The sequence below is a fragment of the Odontesthes bonariensis genome, chromosome 15 (assembly GCF_027942865.1).
Source record: "Odontesthes bonariensis isolate fOdoBon6 chromosome 15, fOdoBon6.hap1, whole genome shotgun sequence".
Classification (NCBI taxonomy): Eukaryota; Metazoa; Chordata; class Actinopteri; order Atheriniformes; family Atherinopsidae; genus Odontesthes; species Odontesthes bonariensis.
The window spans coordinates 4,639,655-4,660,790 of NC_134520.1; the positions used below are offsets into that span (position 1 = coordinate 4,639,655).

General features: G+C 44.0%; 1 protein-coding gene across 1 annotated transcript in view; it reads left to right on the plus strand.

Moving 5' to 3' along the window:
- Positions 1 to 21,136, plus strand: part of wwc3 (WWC family member 3) — a 32,331-nt gene continuing 11,195 nt past the window's right edge. The window contains exons 1-8 of the mRNA XM_075484768.1: positions 1 to 598; positions 13,173 to 13,282; positions 13,509 to 13,709; positions 14,197 to 14,273; positions 15,240 to 15,319; positions 17,589 to 17,718; positions 18,892 to 19,041; positions 19,218 to 19,291. Of these exons, the coding sequence (XP_075340883.1) occupies positions 453 to 598; positions 13,173 to 13,282; positions 13,509 to 13,709; positions 14,197 to 14,273; positions 15,240 to 15,319; positions 17,589 to 17,718; positions 18,892 to 19,041; positions 19,218 to 19,291 (968 nt within the window). The 5' untranslated portion in view covers positions 1 to 452. The remainder of the gene's footprint in view (positions 599 to 13,172; positions 13,283 to 13,508; positions 13,710 to 14,196; positions 14,274 to 15,239; positions 15,320 to 17,588; positions 17,719 to 18,891; positions 19,042 to 19,217; positions 19,292 to 21,136) is intronic.

Sequence of the window (21,136 nt, forward strand, 5' to 3'; positions counted from 1 at the left end):
TGCTGCTGAATTCATTCTCGTTGAGGTAAGACGTAAAAAATACTATTTATCAGCCGTGTTTGGTCGCGCTGATTAGCTTTAATGAAAGTTTTGAGTCCCGAACTCTCCCCATTGGACAGAGCAGCTCTCTCAGTCTTACGTCCAACCGTTTATGCAAATCCCCTCCCGAATATGGACACGGAGGAATGAAATATGGTGGAGGAGGCGAACATGGACGACAGAGGATCGTGAGAGCGCTGCTGTAGTGTTTGGGGGGGGCTTGTTTAAAGAAGAAAGTGGATGTACCTCCGACGGCACGTTTTCAAAAGAGGATTTTGGTGGAAAGTTTTGTATTTGCGTTTCTGTTCTCCAGTGCGTCGAGGTAGAGTTAGTTGTAATGCAGTGACGACCGACTTTTTCGGGGGGATAAAAAGCAGGGCAGGGGGCTTGAGCCCTCTCACCGTCTCGACGCTATGCCGTGGGTCAGCGGCGGTAAGCAGAGAGAAAGCTCGGAGCTGCCGCTGCCCGCGGGCTGGGAGGAAGCTCGGGATTACGATGGAAGAGTGTTTTTTATCGACCACAACACCCGGCAAACTTCGTGGATTGACCCCAGGGATAGGTAAGCTAGAGGCCTGGGAGTAGTGGGATTACATACATTCACACAAAGTTTTGTTGTTTAACAAGACAGTGTACTTCACAAACTACCATAATGTACCAGAGGCGATGCCAGGGCGGCCGGAGGGAGGGTTGGCCACGAAAAGTGAAGACGGTGTATGTTTTTTGGGACCTGGGCTGTAAACCTCCCCCGGCCCCTTTAATGTGATACGAGGCTGCGGTGGATAAAGCAGCTACAACCCACGGATCAGCTGAGATTTGGCAGCACTTGTGGCCTTTCCGACTCTTGAAGAAGCGAACGAGAGATACAGTCACCATTGTCACCTCCCATGCTGCTCATTTGAATGTGTCTCCATTATGTAGCTTGAAACATGAAGTCTGACAGTGTTTTGACAAGGAATTAGGCAGCAGCTCAGCCTTTCCGGTTTGTTATGTTTCAGAGGAGTTTGGTGTCACCAGACCAGCAGCCCGTGTTAAGCACAGAGCCATTATTAACCGTGTCAGTCTGGTCCCCCCCCCCCCCCCCCCCAAGATCTGTTTAATCTTCGTGAAAGAGAAAACGTGATGACTATTTCAACCCTCAATCATTGAAACTCATCAGTAAGCTCACAGATTTATGACTTCCAGTGACCTGAAACATTCCTGGCTAACAAACCTAAACAGAGAGCTATTGTTATCCAGCTCCCCTTTCCTTTTCACAAAAAGACACCTCCTTGAGACAATTAGTCTGTCGAGAACAGCCCTTAAGTCTACTTGTTTGTGTCCCGGTCATCCCAAAGTGACCATTAGCATGTATGTCTTAACAGGGTCCCAGAGGGTTGTGGAGCTGGAGCATAAAACTCCAACTCCCAGAAACCTTTGTGGAAATATGTGAAGAATGCTAGTTGGGCCACTGGGAAAGCTGCAAGGATGTGCTTTTGTGGGGACTGGGATTTCAGCAGCCCAGAAACGGGCTCAATCAGGCATTCAAAGCAGACTTTGGGAGATTACTGAGAATTATAACAAGTATTTTAACTCTGGTGTGTTACAAAGGAAAGGAAGAGAATCACACAAAAAAAGCACTCCAAGTCTGGCACTCGTCCAGTTTGAATTTTAGTCTCCCTGAGTGGGTCGTTTAAAAGCAGAGTATAAGCTGCGGTGTAACTGTGCGGGGCACCTTCTACACCTGATTTCTTGCCTCTGATTTCAGTAGTGGGAATGCAGTAGCTGCGTGTAATCTAGATAAGAAAAATCTGATTTCCTTGAAGGCCCCCTCCTCCCTGCAAGTTGATTAACCATTGTTGTGTGGAGCCGATAGCAGTTTCACAAGATCTTCTAGCCGTCAGCGTATGAGGGAGGAGGTTGTACGTTTGCAGGGCTAAAAGAATGTTTTCTACATTTGTTCTGGTGCTGGCTCAGTGATTTATTGCTTATCTCACCAGAAGAATGTCTTCTGTCACCACCTGATACCGTCTTTCCAATAAATCACAACACTTTCCAGCACTAAAACGGACCTTCTGCTAACATGCAGCAGCTACAAGAAGGTGTCAGTTTTGTCAGGTGAAGTTTCGTTTCTCCTGCGAAAAAAAAATCCCGTCCTTTCCATCACCTACACATAAGTTTCAAGTGGAATGGAGCAGCAGTGATAGTGGTTTTGTTACCCCCCTCGGATAACAAGACTCAGACAAGTACAATAGAAGGAGAGTTTGAGGGATTGTTGACTTCTGAAGGCTTATAACAACACCTGGATTGTTGCCAGGTGTTGTTATGAGCTTTCAGAATGAGATGCAGTCTCTAACTGAGGATGACTGACTGCAGTACTGTTATCAGATTTCTTAAAGGTGGAATCTGAAAAATGATCCAAATGTAGTCGGGTGCTGGTGGTGAGTCGAGGCGGCGAGGTATGAGCTGTCACTAAGCTGATGTCTTCACATGTCCACCATTACATTTATATTGATATGAAACAAAATAATTGCATCAAACCTGTTAGATTTAACGTTTTGCACATTAGATTTACAAAAAAACTGTCAGCTGTAAATCACTTGTCACCGATCTTCCAAACAAGCTGTTGGACGTTATCCTCTCAGGATGTCGACAGTTATTTTGAATCTGAAATGACTCAAACAACCAGTGTGTATGGGAGATTTCCATGTCTGGTGAAGTTTTGTAACAGATAGATACTCAGCTGAGATCAAGCTCAATACTTGAGCCTAAATGAGATCTTTCTCAAGCAAACCGGTCGATTCAGGAGTCCGGGTCAAACGCCCGATGCCTGAGAGACACAAGCGCAGCACAACGTCTTGTGTGAACACTTCTGAGTATCAGCGCAGGTGTTGCCGTCCTGTGATGCTCGTCCAATGCACGTAAGCCTCCAGCCTGCTGACGTGCAGAGAGTCGCCGGCGAATCCCTAAAACACAAGAGCCATTGAGCTTAACCATAATTGTCAGGGATGATCATGATGTGCGGTAAGAGAGCATCAGCCAAAGTTCACGTTTGTATTTTCATGCTGGCATGCTGGACATCTGCAGGGCAGGAGAGAAGCAGGAGATGGGGCTGTTTTGGTTAGGTGACAACATGTCGTGAAAAATTGGATCGACGTGTGAACGGATATCTGAGCATATAGCTCGCTCTAACATGTAGGTTCTTTGGTTTATCTTAGCCGTTGGGCAGAAACCAAACTTTTTTTGGGACAAGCCCAGATTGTTTGAAACGCTGCTCTTTAAAAGCCACAGTGCGTATTGTCTTCAGTGTTGGGGATGCTGCTGTCTTTGAGGACAGCGGATACCTCGAGCAGCTCGCAGCCATCTCCCACAGATAAGCCCAGCCCTTCTGTGGAGCTTTTTTGCTGCTGTGGAATGAGCGTTATGCTAGGCATGCCTACACTAATGCCCAGGGGCACTGCTCGCTCGCGGTCCCCCCAGACAAAGCAGCAGAACAGAGGCAGTTCCCACGTGTCCACCTCCTCCTCTCATCCTGGGCCCTGTAGGCCTCCTTTATTAGCTCTGTTATGCAACAGTCATGGCCGGCCTGCCGCTCAGCAAAGGGAGGCCTTTATACTTAGTCACAAAGCACACCAAATTCAATTATTCTGGAAAGGGTGAGCTGTGTTTCCAGCTCCGAAAGGTTATTCACATGCACTGAACCCTGCTGTGTTTTTTTTTTGTTTGTTTTTTGTTTTGCTTTCACCACTGTTTTCATTATGGTGGCTCTTTTTTGTCTTTTGGTGTGTGGGGATGTTAGGAACATGCCATCGCGTGATTGGGGGTCATTTGGCCCTGTGTTTCCTGTGTTCTTTTTCATGAGTGGACAATATGTTTGTCTTGAGCTTTCAGCCTACTCCATGCTCCGGGAGCTCCCTCCCAGCTGTTAGTGTTACAAACGTTACCAACCCCTGTGATGTCCAGCTTCCAACCTGACCACTCCACGTTTCTGCTTGATTAACAGCTGTAAGACCCTCACTGACAGCTTGAATTCTGCTTTGCACACGTTTGTCATTGTGCCTCCATGCCCGTTCATAACAGCTGCAGTCAGGAACTAGACCTGTAGGTTGAGCGTGTTCTCATTATGTGTATATTGTGAAGAATGCTACCTAAACAGGACGTGCCAGACTCGGCGGACTAACCTCAACCTCGGGGCCACCATTGTTTTTTTTTTTTGTTGTTGTTGTTGTTTTTTTATTACTTCCACACATCTGCACAGTTCTTATTCCATTGCTTGGTCTTCACTTTTTGTACTTCCCAGCTTTTTTTTTTTCGTCCAATAATCACTACTTTGCTTTAATTCAGCAGCTTTTTGAGTGCTTTTGTTGAAGCCAGTTATTTTCAAATACAGTAAAAATGTATCAGAATGAATCAGTGACGGCTGCTGACATTTAAAACAGGGGAAGCCCATATTACGCGTTCAGGGTTGTAGTGGCTCGTGCCATCCAAAAGCAGAAGATAGCAAAGTTAAAAAGAATTAGTTATAACATAGCTGTGTCTAGTATGACAAGTATGCCCAGCAAATACACAGAAAGAAGGTATAGACTTTGAAAATTCACACAGCAAGGCCAAAATCAAGTATGATCGAATCTAAGGCCTGTAATTGGCTGGATCTGTGGCTGGATCAGAATCTGTGGAGCATTTTTCCCTGTCATAATGAATACTTAGAGTTTGGTGGTGGTGGTAAGTATTCTTAAAAAAGGTAACATTTGTGAATGGGCAGCATGAATTCTGGAAAGAAACAACTAAAAGTATTACACAGTGCACCTTTAATGGAAATGGAAACGATGGGAAATGAGTGAAACTCCGACAGCACTTTCACAGACAACCAGTCTCTTTCGTATCCGCTTTGGGACTGAAGTTCCAGCGTGCTTCTCCCCGCTTAAAAATTCGGCTGCCACAGAATCTCTCATGATGGACAAACACTAACTCCAATCATCACGACACAGCCCCTCATATTGACACGCCCATGTCTAATCTACCCCCAGAGACGCTGGGCAGCCTCGGAAGTGATGAGTTTTTGTCGATTTAGCCAATGATGACCTAGGATTGTAGAAAAAAACTTGACTCTCCCGCCCCCTCCTCGAAGCCGGGCAGCCCTCGGCTTCATAAGCCTGGCTGCTAGTGGCGGCTTCATAACATGATTTCCTCAGTGAACGGCGGCGATTTCAGAACAAATTACTTCATTAAGCTACAGGACAACATGTTGTAGTTATGAAAGTAAATGCAGTATTGGGCATATCTTGTGTTTTGTGAATAGCTGTTTTATCTTCAATTTAACATTGAAGATGTAGCAATTTCGCCAGAGAATGGGAGAGGCTGTCCGGCTTCCCGTGTTGTCTCTGAATAGCCGCGGCTGGAATGAATATTTATTACATTCAACCGTCATCGACCATTTGTTCATACCACAGCACTTAGTTATGGGTTACTCATAGCACATGGGCTGGAAAACATCAAGTGAGTAGTTTGACACATTGGGAAGTGTAACTTGTTTTGTTTTTTGCTGATAGTCTGACTCACCAGATGTTTTCTTCTGAGGTAAGCCAATTTATGTGCTTCTTATTTTGAGAGGCCTTCTCTTATTCTGCTTCCTGTGTGTAACAGGTTTTGGTGAAGATTCTGCTTTGAAAGAAAAGCGAGAGATGGGGCTGCTTTGGAACAACTAGCTCTGACTGTGACCTTCATAAATGTTTTAGTTCCACTAAAACAAGAATCCCTCCAATTCTAATTTCAAGAGGCTTCATCCCTGCATCCTTGGCTTAGTGCCGGCTAAAGTGTTTGTGATTGGTTTGAAGAATTAAGACCGAGGCAGTGCGTTTTCTTTTTCTCTCCTTGTAGAAGGATGTCGCCAGCACCTGGACGGCACAGCTTAGCATGGACTGAAAACAGGAAAGGGAGGGTTTGGCTCACTTCATAAGTCAAAAAGATGCATCTACCACCTACCAAAAATCACAAAGTACCTTGTAATATTTATTTTTTTGTCAGTTTGAAAAGTGAGGCGTAGAAACGGCTCACTGTGGCCTCACAGGACATGCCAGAGTATTTTTTTTTCTTTCTTTATTTATTTATTTTTTTGGCACAAAGCACGGTTGCTTCCTGGAGTCATATTGTTACCATGGAGTTGCTGTCTAGTGGAGACTCCACTCCTATCGCAATTGTCATTTTATATCTTTGATTTTCTACCGACTGCACAAACGAGAAATACATTATTTTAATTAGATGGGTGTCTTATTTTTATTTTTGATCTTTGGGCAGGGCCACCTCAGCTCTGTGTCCAGCTTTGTGCTAAGCTAAGCTAAGCTAACAGGCTGCAGTTGCCTTTTTAACACACAGACATGAGAGAATTGTTCATTTTCTCATCTGACTCAACAATGGCGTTACACATTTATCAAAGGAACAGTTTAACACACTGAACTAAGGAGTGGGCGTAATTAAATCCCCTAAGAAACGCCATATCCTCTTAAGTGTGATAGAGCTTCCAGCCCTGATAGCCAGACAGTTTTACTTTTGTCCCAGTTGACACAGCTCCGCTCCCTTCCATGTGTCCAGACGCTGTCTAAATGTGTACAGAGACAGGGATCTCAGTCTACTTATAGAGACCTATTTCCATAAGATTCAACACATAACGGGAGAAGCGGGTGTCTGTCCGTCCGCCTGTCTGTCAGCTGCTGTAGGCCTCGCTCTGAAATGCCGCAACAGGCCCTCAGAGAGGCAGCACATAAATGACATTCCTCCCAAAGTTGTTTTCACGTTTCTTTTTTAACTCTGAAAGGAATTTTTAGGCCAGCAACACTTGTGGTCCTTTTTCTTTTTTTTTTTCTTTTCTCAGTCTGTTACTGTCACAGTATGAGAATGAGAGCAGGTGGCTGTGGAGTAGAAAGGGAAACGTGCAGAATTGGTGCGGTCACTTAATGCTCGTCTATGACATCGTGTCACTGCCATCGTCTTTTTTTCCTGGTCGCACGTGCGATGCCGGTTACGCAGAGCTTAAGCCCCAATTCTTATTTGTAGATTTAAGCAGCCGGTTTGCGGAGATGATAAGACTGGATGAGTCTGTCGTTGTGATTTTCATTAGCCTGTGGTTGACTCTGCTTGCTTTAACACATGTATTTTACACAGTGAAATATTGCACAATTAAAATGCAGCTCCACAACACCGACACACGCACACCCCACTCTGGGCTGTGGTGAAATTGGTGTCTAAATGAAAACATTTCAAGGAGTAATGGGCTGCGAGTTTTTTGCATTTTCTATGAACAGTGTGTAAGACAGAAAGCAGCAGTCAGAGTGCCTTTGAATTTTGTTAGCTGCTTGAAGCTGTCTGGCTGTCAAGTCTTTGTGAGATCATTGTGGTCAAACTGAGGGGTTAGAGCCCACATCCAAAGTGTTAAAACCCGCCGTCTCCGGTCCTGTAATGAAATTCAAGCTGCAATATTATTTTTTTGTGCCCTTTCGGGGAATTTTTTTACTGTCGTCGCCCAGAAACAAAGGCGATGGAGCTGGCGGGGATGGCCCATCCAGACGAGGTCCCGCGGCCCAGACTCCAGTTTCACATGCCTTTCCCATGCAGCAGCACGTCACCAGGGGTGGGGGACGGGGGCATGGCAGCGCTGCAGATAGAAATATCCTCAGGATGGCACCGATTATTCTGGAATTGGCAAATGTCTTCAACACTAAATATATTTTTGTAGGCCCTGCAGCATGTAGCTCTACCACAGCTGAACACGCTTGTCATTTTCAGTCTATTTTTTTCCATTTCAGATATCTGTCTCATTTTCTGTTCCATCGTAGACTAAAAGAGCGTCCTGGAGAATGTGTTAGAACAAAACCCTTGGCTACTATTAACTGCATTCATTTACTGCTGCCGAACCAAACAAATGATTCTTTTGATTTATTACTCCATCCACAGCCTGAGATGACAGCTTATGACAGACGTCTCGCTTTGTTGGACCAGCACCGTAGATATTTACGCTGCATGTCCTTATTTTGAAGCTAACCCTAACTCGTAAAAAATGTTGCTGCCCATAAATGATCCATGATTATAAGGATGGTTTTCCCACAGTTTTCTTCACAAGTTGTTATATTGACAGACAAGCCTTTTTCACACAAGAAAAAAATTGAGTTGTGGCGTCCAACCACAAGCAGACTTTTAAAATGCGTATAAACCTGTTGGTCTGATCAAACTTGATCTGGCGAACACACCTACATAGTGATATTGGGGACTGAATTACTACAAATGAGCCTAGGCGCTCTGTACCTCCTCCAACTTCAATATTTTTGCATCTTTTTGTAAAAACAGTAGTCTCAAGTGTACATTATGACAAATACAAATACGGCCTAATTCCCAATAAAGCTGCACTCATTCAAATGTTTTTCTGTTTCTTCTTTCAGACGGCTAAATGTGTCCGAAATTGTGACTGTAAATGAGCCCATTAAGACCACATGTCAGGTTGGGTTCGCTTTAACCATTTCCAACATTTCTTGCCATAATGTCATCTGGCAAAATCACTATTCAGATACCTTTTAAGACAACGTCTGTGCGGTGAATCAGGCCGTTCTTACATGTACGATGATCTCCCGCTAAGAAATTTAGAGGTTGCAGAATCTCTTGTATATTTTCTCAAACAGCTCAGAGCGTCGCAACATCAAACAAGCGCAGTTTAAGGACTTGATTCAGCTCTCGTGCGTGTAAACTGTTACAAATCCAGTGGTGCGATAAAATGCACGGCACTCAACTGTGCTGACTGCATTTTTTTTGTCTTGTAAGAAAATATGACAGAAATATTGCTGGTGCATGTCCCAGCTTCAGAGAGCGACATGTTCACCCTCTGAGGGTGACTTTAGTCATGCGCACCCCAACTTATACATACGTAACCCGGTTACCCCTTATTTCACCAGGCCTGCAAACTGGGGTAGCTTTGGTCACCTGTGGAAATGTACATGCCCCACAAAGTGCTGGATATATATGTTGTCCCAAGAAAGCTGGGCACTGACCACGGATGACAATAATGCTGCGTACGCCCTGCTGGATCATTACGCCGTCACAGATTGCCTCTAGTTTAGCAACAAGGCTGCCGAACAGCTCGGTGAAAAGGGCCTCTGATAGAGTTCTGAGAACATCTTTTGACAGAATTGCCTTAATGTTCACAGTAGTGGAGAAAGAGGAAACATAAGTGCTTAGTTCTCATCATCTGGAGATGTCGACTGCCTATCGCAAATTTCAAGGCCATTTACCCTGTTATGAGCGAATGAGGAAAACCCATTGTAAAGTGTTTGGTAGAACCAAGCCAAGGTTAAATAGTGCAGAATCACAGCAGACTGATTACCATTTAATTATTGAGATATTTCTACAAGAAGTGGCCAGTGAGTCACACTGTTGGCATGACTAAAATCTCCCTGAACAGTCCCTACCATCATTTACTGTCCCAATAATTCTACAGCTGCTCCATAGAAATCGGGGTTTAGTCAGCAACCAAAGGGTCATTAAGGGTCCCTGTGTCTGTGTCTGACAGGGGAGTGACTCTGGTATTAACCCTCAGATCTGTGCAGACTGAAGTTTGTTGATTTTAGAAATGAGTGTAAAGATTCCGTATTGTTTAAAGCAGACCATAAGAGGCTGACATTCGGCATGACTGGCTTCATTATACCAGAGTATGTTACGGCTGGATCCCCCACATGCTTGTCATCACTTCCCTCTCTCTCCCCCGCTGCACTGCTGTGTGTTCTCCTCTGTGCGAGTTTGTTGTGCAGCGGTTAAAGACTCTCCCGAGAGCGAGACATGACTTGGAATAACAGAGGCTGCTGTCACAAGACTGCGTAACAAACCAAACATTCAGATATTGAGATTCAGATCTGCGAGAGACACATGTTTTTCCCTCTGCCTCTTTGTCTCCCTGACTGGGTCAGAAGGCAGTTCAGGATTAACCTCCCTCTGACGTCACACAGTTTCCCATCCAGGGCTTCTCGGGGTCTTTCCTCCTCTGTTTTTACAACTATCTTGTGTCAATCCTAAAAGCAGATCCTCTTGACTCTGTGTTGTTTAAAAGCTTCTGACTTGTCCTTTTGCTTTTCATTTAGTCATTATTTACATAAAAGCTCAGGTCTGACCTCTCTTGAGTGTTTTCTTTTTAAGTATTTACAAGTGCTGTTAATGTCTGGACATTTGTTTGCCTTTCACAAACATTTGAAACAGCAGCAGGTTGGGGGTGTGCCCTTGTTTCTTTGCCCTGGCGTTTGGCACATCGCTCACGTGAGACTCCTTTCAACCCGGCGCTGTCATGCTCTTGTCTGTTTTGTCAGTTTTTCTTTTTTTTGGTAATCAGTAGGTCATTGTTGTGGCAGTCAACAGCCGCTGCCGTTCTAACAAACATGGGTTTGCTATCGTTCTTTTGAATTCAGTTTTTCATTCTGGTAAAGTACCGAATAGTTTGACTTCTTCAGGGCTGGAAACCATCAGGGGGTAGATAAAAATCCCACATGGCTGAGGTGCTTAAGGAAGCTTGATGACGGATCATGAGGTGAATTTATACTGATGGTCAGGAAGGAATCACTGGATTTAGTCAGTTGACAGAAAAGTAATGGGCCAGATTTTTTTTATTTTTCCACAGTCGTATATTTACGTTCCATAATCTAATAATTAATGGAGGTCTGGAGGTATTTTACAGTGAGTATTTGGGAGACGGACTTCAGTGAAAGTTCATTCATCACTTTAAATGAAGTAATGCTGAGTGATGATCCTGACTTAACATTATGCTCTACCTATCATGAACAGCTGCACAAAAACCACATAGCATGTAGAATTTCCCAAAAATGTGTGAAATGCAAAGGGAGTTTATTGAATTTGAGGTATTGGAGGCTTTTTTTGACAAGCCTTTGTGATTCATCCATCTCTAAGAATAAGTACTGCGCCCTGATACTTTTATTGGAACATATTTTTTAAACGTGTTTGCAGCTGACAGAACAGCCCCTTATTTTATTTTTTTTTTATTTTTATTTTTTTTTCAAAGCGAATGAGTAATGTGTTTTCTTCTAATTTGAATTATCGGCATGTGCCTCGGTGCTAGTGGCGCTGTGCCCGAAAGCCATTTTTCCGACTGAAAAAGAAGGAAGATCTAGTGAAGAGAATTTGTCCCGAGAGCCCGTGAGCGCAGAGAGGAGAGTTGCTGGGTCCGTCTTCAGATGAATGCTGTGCAGAAATGTCTCAGCGACTCTCTCCCTAGGCCGTCCCCCTCATTGTATGCATACCTCTCCAGGATCACGCCTCATGCTCTGTCTGCATTGTGAGCATACCGTGGTGGAAGAGGTTACCGGACCCCCTTTTTGTCTGTGCTGATTGATGGTAATCGAGTACTGTATGTACTGCTGTCATCAGACCCACTGGTTCACAGCTCACTGCTATGTGTTAGGTTTGTAGAGATGGTCATGTATCAGCCTGATGTCATTAGCTCTGCCCTGTCATAGTCGCTAATGCCGCTTGTCACAGGACGTGCTGGTTTGATAAATCCTTGACGAGAGCGCTTTTTAGAAAGGAGAGTTTTATGAAGACTGTCTTTAATATTACAGTCAATCTTGGTTGAAAGAATTTGTCCTTGAATGGGCTGGCTTCACAAAAGAAGTTTAATAACAGTTTTGAGACATGTTAATTTGTTCAAATATGTCAAGGAAAATAGAAGTCATGTTTACTTACAGTATGTTACAATATGAATTCACCTTTGTATTTATGTAACAGTCATACTTGTGTGGCTAAGAACTGCCTTTTCACTGATATATGAGCAGGCTGATAACAAAGCTGTGCTACCAAAGCAAAGACACTTGGGAGAAGTTGTGAAACTGTGGTTCAAAACATTGTCATTCACAGGTTTATACATACTATATAAAGATGTGATGTGAAATTAGCTAACCTCATATAAATCATTGATTACACTATAGTCAGTAGCTGAGTTTGCTAAGCTAGCTTAGTCGTCTTTCTATCAGCATTAGTTTAGCCAATTCTTAGCCATCATTTTCACAGTTACTGGATTTAACTGCTGTAAGATGGCAATAAATTAAATTGACACCATGTTGGCTCACCTAAATATTTTTTATAAATATTCTAAGAACTGGAAACAGCTAGAGGGGGAAAGAGTACAGCAAATTAGCTTCAGCGCTGTTCAAGGCTAACCTCTGCTATCTTCAGTTGGCTTCTGAAAGGGGCTGTTTTTCCCTTTTCTTTGTAATTGACTGGTTACGTTGTTTGTTTTTGTTCTAGCATATATTTCTCCATACATTATGTCAAATGTAGCCTTAATTGTTTTTTTTTTCTCAAAATACCCAGAATATCCATTCTTCCTGACAGAGGTGGTTGGTTGGATTGTTGGGATTGTTTTAGTGTATGAAAATGTCCTCTGAGGGACAGTTTAATGAGTGTGAATCGTATTTTCACAACTTCAACTCAGAACTGCCAACATTCTCATATTTTGACCAGCTGAGTTGATCTGCTTCTTGACTGAGAAGCACATTTGGAATCACAACAACACAGAAAGAATACAACAAAGAAATTCTGCCTTCGATGATGAATGTCCATCGTCTTACCTCAAAGTTACATTTACAAACTTTTACATTTTTTCATATATTGTATCCATGAATTCTTGCTTTGGTCAAAGGGTTTTCAAGTTATGCCTTGTAACCAAATGTTGCTAATGGAGCACTTTTGGATAATTGCTACATTTTTGTGTATCTTGCAGGGGTTAGTCCATAAAACTCGTTGAACATGTGCAAGACTGTTTACTTTTTGTTTCTTTCCCCTCCATTTACAGTGAAAACTCTATTTACATAATAAACGAGGCGGAGCGCCCTGCGGTCCCCTCTCATTGCTAACAGGAAAAATTACATAATAAGGGGAACAGAAAACCAGATTTATGTTGGAAGGCCATCAAATTATATTCCCTGAATAACTGAAGACGGTGCCGGAGTTGGAATCCCATAAAGTTAGACACAATGTTGAAAGCTTTCCGTTTGATGCTACCGTGTTGCTGTGTGCATGAATTATCAGTATGTCAATATGTTATCATGACTGTAGCTCTTATTAAGATGTGTATTTACATTCCTCTGTTAGACTCAAGTGTTTTTCATTCATTTCAGGATCACCAAACCGCTGACATTCGCTGACTGTGTTGGAGATGAGCTGCCTCTGGGGTGGGAGGAAGTTTATGACCAGCAAGTGGGTGTTTACTACATCGACCACATTAACAGTGAGTACATACCAGGCCTTTGTTTCCACATCATAAAAATTAGGCAGGACTGAATACAAACTATATTAGAAGTGTTGTATATTACTGGAACTAGTTTTCACCCAATTCTGCTCAATTGTGAATGGAAATGAAGTGTAGAGATGGTGTGTATTTTCAAAAAGCGACAGTCGCACACCTTTGTTGGATTGTCTGCTGATTAGTCACCTGTGTTTGGGCCTTTTGTCAGAAACCACCCAGATTGAGAACCCGCGGACTCAATGGCGGCAGGAGCAGGAGCGCATGCTGAAGGAGTACCTTGTGGTGGCCCAGGAGGCCCTCAAAGCAAAGAAGGAGATGTACCTGGTTAAGCAGCAGCGACTGGAGCTGGCTCAGCAGGAAATGTTGCTCTTCCATGAGCTCTCTGAGGACAACCTCTCCATCACCAGCAGTAAGGCCCACCAACGTCCACTTCCTGTCCTCCACAGACCTGCCTAACGTACTTGACTTAGAATATCTACACAACCCTGTGTTAAATGGAGAGAATGAAAGGCTGAGAAAGTTTTTAACCTGAAGCCTCCATTAGAACAAAAAAACCTGACCTTTGGTGACCCTGTATTGTCTGGCCTGGACATACCATTATATATATATATATTGCTGAACTGTTTGTTGGTTGCATATCTATAGAAAATCTTCCAAATGCTCATTCCTTCCTCACCCGATCTTCCCTTTCAAACGTCTCCACCCAGTTCACCCTCTGACTCCAGCCAGCTGTCACACAACAAAGCATCCAGAGGGCATAAACAGACAGCAAAGACGGGGAGATGACACCTGATTCCCCCCTCTTTCAGCTCCAACTATCACAAGTTATTCTTAAAATCACCACCATTAACTAACTGTCGATCCCCATCTGTCCCTTTCTTTTTTTGTGTTCACAGCTCTCTCCGGCTCGTTCTCAAATGCGAAATACGACCCTGACCAAATCAAAGTGGAAATAGCCTGTAGACGAGAGCGGGTAAGTCATTATTGGAGGAGAACAATGGGCCACAGTGAGGGGCCCTTTTGGGCAGAGAAGGGGGCTGGGGTGTGGCCCCTTACAGGATACTGTGGCTCTGGCCGGGGGCCTCAAGAGGATGAGGATGAGATCACCGAAGGGTCAGGCAAGGGCTAGGTCCTTTACTAAAAGAGCCAAGTTGAACATTTCTCTGAGATCCGTCACACGGGTGAGCGTGTTTCCTGGATCAGGGTCATTCTAACCTGAAATGATGAGTAAGATGCTAACCAAAGAAATATGTGACGCTTAAATCCTTCACACTCGGGTGCACTTCCTTGCTGTCTGAACAGAATAATGGCTCTGAAGTCTGTACACACCGTTTACAAATTTGTGGACATGGATTGCAAGAGTCTGGGCGCATAGCTGATGCTTTTGGATATACTGTAGATATGAAAATGTAAGAGTTATGTTTTTAAACAGTAGAAGCACAGATTTATACAGGAGTTTTTTTACGCCGCTGACACGGGGTGAGCTCTGTGCCGCACAGTCGTTAAGCTCACTCTGGAAAGTTGTCCCACACCTTCTGTGCTTAAAGTCAGGCGATATATCGAATGCAGGAATGTTTCCCATCACGTCTGCCGTGTCAGCCTCGCTATGCACCTCTATGATCAGCAGCTGACCCTTCAAATACTTCTTCACAAACACAGCACAGAGTGGGGTGAAAAAAAAAATAAATAAAAAATCAAAAGTAACGCGTCCTGCAGTCCTGTACGGGACTTGGACAACACTGAAATGCATTTCAAAACGCTCAAAAGTCTTCTCAACCGGTGCGTGTTGATGTGCTCGTGTACACGTGTGTGTCTCTGTATAAACATAGCTTTGAATTCCTGTAGGTGAATAGTGATGACTAAGCAGTTTAGTCCAGTGGTGGTGGTGAGAGAAGCCCATTGTGCGCCATGGTAACCCGGTGCTCGCTTGTGTCCGCAGCTCTCCAGACTGAAGCAGGAGCTGGCCCAGGTGAAGCAGGAACTGCAGTATAAGGAAATGGGAGTGGAGACCCTGCAGGAGTGAGTGTTCCTCTGCCTCTGTGTGTCCCAGGTCCACCCTTCCTCCCATGACCACCCTTCTCCTTCCTACAACACTCGGCCCTGCTGCTCCCCACCCAGCGGCCTCTTCCCTCTTTTATTCCCTCTCGCCCTCTGTGTTTGGTCTCGTCTGTTGGGTTCAACTTGAACTGTCTTTGTGTTACTTCTCCTTTTCCTCTCCATATCCTTTAACACTCAGTTTGTTTAATATTTGAAATGTCCCTTTAACATATTCAAACACTTTTAAAACTGTTCCCACAGCTGTTTTTATTTCATACACATAGTTCAGTTTAACTTAAGTGAACATTAGGGAAGTGTCAAAGCTTTGCAGCAGAAAGCCCTTTGAACACTGAGGACATTTGACATCCTTTTCACATTATGTGTTTCAGTGGAAGTTTTTCGTCAGTTTGTGTTGCCTTTCAGACACTTACTGGGAACATTTCTGAGCCCTTCCAAATTTCATGTTAGAAATAGAAGCTCCACCTCTCTGAGGGGAAAAAAAAAGAAAAAGAGAGCGCTTGAGAAAAGGCAAATGGAGGGAGTTTTTGATGGAAAAGGGGACTCCACCTCAGGAAGAGGATGCACCAGTGGAGTGCAGGGAGCCAAGGCTCAGCCTGGAGAGGAAGTTGTTCCATGGAGAGAGGAGGAGGAGGAGGAGGAGGAGGAGGAGGAGGGGGGAGGTGTGGGCTCCAAAGCAGTTTCAAAAACACAGAGATATCTGGCAGCAAATTCCTCTGCACTTCCTGAGTCCTGGCAAAGAGTCCCTTATCTCGTAGATAATACACAACTCAAGTGATTCCCAGAATAGTCAGGAGAATACACAGCTGGCAGAAAACACGGAGCATCCCTCCTCGCATGTGAGTTTTCGCATGTGTATATGGACTCGTATGCGTGATCGCACCTTTGTTTGCCTGATGTTCACGTCCTATTGTTCTTTGTGGTTTGGTCTTTGCCCAGTAGGGTTCAGGCCAGGAGAGACCCTTCTGGCTGTTGTGTTTTCCCCTATCTCAGCTGTAGTCAGCAATAAAGATAATTGTTCTCCATGTCATGTCACATCAGATAAGCAGTTTAGTGTACAACAAACCCCCCTCCTCCTCCTTCCAAATTGTCACTCCATAGCTTGACTTCAGGACATGGAGTCAGTTTTCTCTTTAATGGACAGTTGGGGATACAGGAAGACTTATCTTTTTTACTCATCTGTCTTAAACCTTATCTTCACAAATTTCTCACATTTTTCTGATGCTGCACATGCTTTCACTGCTTCTATATAACTCAGCTGAACTGACCAAAAGAAAAGTGAGCATCGATGCCGTTCTAAAGCACACAGGGTTGTGGGGGGGGCACAGGCACAGAGCAGTGGGTACTGCCTTTTTCTTTTTTCTTTTTTTCCCTAAACATATAAACTTATAAATTGCCAGACCCCGCCACTGGGGTGGGGTGGAGAGGGGGTGGGGGGGGACAAAGCAAGGCTTGTTTTTGGAGGAAGAGGCAGGGTCGGGTGGATGAACAGTACCTGCTGTTGAAGGAGAGTGAAGGAAGCGGGCTGCGGTGAGAGGAGAGGCCACGTGCCAGGCCCACTGATGGAGGAGGCACCTCGCCACGCTCCTTCAGGCACCCCCACGTGCACGCGCGCACACACACGGGGACGAATATAGGATGACTGGTTTATTTATTTATCTTTTGTATTTATCGTCCTTATAATTTTGAGGCACTTTTCGTAATTCTACTCGCTAAATCAAGTAAAGCCAAATTCGATATGTTGAAACCATTATCACACCCTGTGTCTCATCAGTTGCCATAGTTCAAAATAAATTTTAAAAAAACAACAACCACTCGGGTTGTTCATGAATGTTCCCTCCCACACAAGAAATACTTTAGATGTTCATCTGGTGACAGCTTTTTTTTTGTGTTGGTGACTTTATTTACCACTAAGCTGCTCTCCCCTCCTATTTAAAGCTCCAACCTTTTGCTAGTAGGTGAGATAAGAGAATTATTCTTCTAACAAGAATCTTGTTTGTTTAAAATGAACTTGAGTTCACTGATTGCACATATGACACATATTAATAAAATGCTGCAAAGGGTTCTTTTGACATTTAACACGATCGTCTCAATTGCACTACCAGTGATGGATCCGGTTTTACCGCATCCTGGCAGAAGTCTGTAAGCTTCCAAAGGAATTGATTCCCCCTCGCCCCCCCCCCAAAATAAATGGAGGTATCCATGTGTCAATATCTCGATATTCTCTTGACAGGATTGACAGGAAGATGTCCTGCAGTCAGACAAACTACAAGCTGGACGAGGCTCAGGCCATCTTCAACGAGTTGCGGAGCATCAAGAAGGCCATCAGCACAGGCGAGAAGGAGAGGCAGGACCTCATCCAGGTATCTGCCGTTTGTTTGCATTTGCTTTTAAGATCCTTTCTGTATTCCACCAACAGATTTTCACAGCTCACGTACAAGCCCCATAGAATGTAACAAAACCTAAATATGTGCTTTGTTCATTCATTTGAACCTTCGTTTGACAATCACAAGTCCAGAGAAATGATTTTCAGCGTCTTCGTCAGCCGACTCGAGTGTTTTTAAGAGACTTGAACATATCTGCAGTCTTTTTTAAAATCTGCAAAGACGGGCATATACAACTCCAAACAATTATGATGCAGAAGTAGAAGGGAAAAAATTATGGAATCACTCGGTTTTGAGGACAAAATTATGGAATTCTGAATAAAAACAAATCACAGTTAGTACTTTGTTGCACCTCCTCTGGCTTCTGTGATAGTTTTGAGGCATGGACCTCACTAATGAAAAACTATATTCTTAGACAATTAGGTCCCAGCTCTTTTGTTTAGCTCTGTTTATACCCAATCCTGAGACCCTCACCATATAATCTGCTGGTTGTAGAATCTTCCAGAGCGCTCTTCCTTGGATATCCCATAACTTTTCTGTCTTTCTTTGCCTCTCCCAACTTTTTTTTTTTTTTTTTGAGTGCGTTGTTTGCATCAAATCCTAAATTTGTTTATATCTTCTAAATAAAGTGAAATTTGATCTGTAAATTGTATAATTTGTGCTTGTGTCTATTAAATAAAGGTTCAAATGAATTAATATTGGACAAATTCAAGTTTTAGTTGCATTTTAGGAAATGGGATTTGTAGCTGATGGTTACGTATTGGATGCTGACCCCTAGTGTCCGTTACGTTCTACTGTTCTGCTGCGTCTCCTCATTGTCTCCTCATGAAACACATTTCCAGACATCTGACTCACCAACCGTACCTCTGACTTTGCCAGCAAAGCAAAAAATAAAATGATGTCTCTCAGTCTGACTTTCAGACCAGATTGTCAGAGGCATTTTTGAGGCAACGTTACAAGTGATTTCAGAACCCAGTAGACGCTTTTATTTTTACTGCTGTAATGATGGCAAAGCAAGAAAAGTAAAATCTGATTCTGTAAATGGATTTTTTCCCCTGCTGTTAGCTCCTGCTGAATTATATTTGAGACGCGTCTGTGTTAAAAGTGCACTTTTTTTTTTGTTTGTTTGTTTGTTGCTGTTTGATATTGCAGAGCCTGGCTAAGCTGACGGTGAACTTCCAAAGCAACCTGACGATGGGCGACTCGGCCAGCGAGGTGGCAAACAGCACTGGAACCGTGGGTGACTCGTGCAGTCTGCAGCAGTACTGTGACACCGGCTGTCAGACTGACATCATGGGAGAGGTAGGAGGCAATGCTGCTCCTCCCTGTCTGACCAAAAGTTACGATCAGCAGCTCTAATGACGACCAGTTTAGCGGATTTGCATATTTTTCATGCATCTCAAGTGACTAAGTGGAAATAATCTGATCATGTTATCTCAACAGTAATGTTTTATTTCTTCTTCTTTTCCTCCCTGAAGTATGGCTCCCAAGATTCCTCCCATATGGTGGACAAAGTGAAACTCAACTGGCAGTACGAGGAGGCCAAGAAAAAGTAAGTGTGTCCAGCTGTTTGTTTGTCTGGAGCGGCACTACGACACACCGGCATGCAGCTCCTACTCACTGGCCCCGTCGGCCCCTCTCTCTCGCTCCTCGGGCCCAGCGCGCTGTCCGAGGGGAAAGTGGGAGGATGTGTTATGAATAGTATTTGCGCCCGGTGGCCGCGGCCGCTGAGCGATGTCTGGCCAGCAGAAAGAGCTGGGTGGTCACATTCTTCCCTGGCCATGCTGCTGCTGACTGTGTGCTGCCTTTGTGTGCACAGCCAGAAAGAGGACAGCATACCCTCTGCCTCAGTGCACAGTCTGCTCCTCTGCAAGGTGGCTTAATATACAGACTGTTTGCTTACACACACACACACACACACACACATATATATGTATATCTCGGCCCTCCGATAGCACACACTAAATTATACGTTTGCAAAATCAACAATGGATAGCCTGAAATTCCATGTAAAGGGTGCTTGTAAATTATACCCAAGTATGTCATGAGGTTGTGTGTTATCTGCTTATTGATGCATTCCCAGTCAAAGTGTATTCCAGCCATAAGGTGCTACAGCGGGATGATGGCTGCAGCAGAACCAGTCACCTTGTTATTACGCTGGCTCATTCTTTTTTAACAAGATTCATGTTGCTGTGGTGACCCAGCACCAGCAATGCCAACCATGACATCAGGGAGGGAGAGTGGGAGAGAAGGGAGACCTGTGGAAACTTGCATGCTCTGTCACTGAGTCACTCTGTCTGAAATCCAACACATATAAACACAGTTATTTCATCTAAGCTGCGAGCTCACTCTCTGAGATCCCATTTTAGTCCCGAGTAAACATGTCTGCTAAGTCCACCTGATGAAGCAGGTAGCTGAGGCAGAAAATGACCACACTCAATGCCGTCATTATAGTCGAGTGTCTACAGGACTCAAATAAGTGCTCGTCGCCACAAATATCGTCACCCCTGCATTGCTGTCAGATAACGCACCATTCCTCCCGGAAAGCTGGTGCAGTTCCAGACGCTTTGGTGTTCTTGTGTTTATTCCCTTTGTTTGTTTTGTTTAGAGATCTCCCCACCGGTGCTCTGTGGGATTTGGATCTGGGCTCATTGCTTGCCACTTCTGAACTTCCCATCCCTTCGACTTAAACAATTTCCCGTGGCTTTTTGAAGTATGATCTGGGTTCATTGTCCAACTGTAAGAACCATGACCTCTGACAGTGACCCAGCTTTCTGACATTCGGCCCCACAATTCTTTAGTGGTCTTTAGATTTCACAGCAAAATAACTCAAACAGCAGTGAATCTCCTCCATGTTTGGCTGTAGGAACTGTGCTGTTGTCTCCGAAGGCCTCATTTGTTTTTCTGTTTTTTTGACATGTTTTACCTAAAAGCTCTTTTTTAAGGCTCATCTGTCTGCAAGACATTCTACCAGAAGGATTTTTGCTTCCTCTGGGAAGTTTTGGCTAACTCAGATCTGGCTTTTTGTTTTTGTCTCTGTGTCAGCAGTGTGGTCCCCTGGGTCTGCTGCTATGGCGTCCCTTTTTTTTTTTCTTCTTTTTTCTTTCTTTTCAGATAGTTCGAGCTGACACTGTTGTACTCTGCACCTGCAAGTCAGCTTGAATTTGTTTGGAAGTTGATTGAAGTTATTTTTCCACCATTTAAACAATCCTTTGTGGCAGTCCACAGAGATTAGCTGCAGTGCCGTGGCCTGGGGTAGAGAGAGCATTGTCAAAGGTTTTTCTACGATTAGGATTCTCGAGACGGCACAAAGTAAAAAGATTTTCACCAATTTGACTCGTTGCAAGTGGGATTTCTGTATTGAAAACATCTGGTTGTGGTTGCAGGCGAGTTTGAT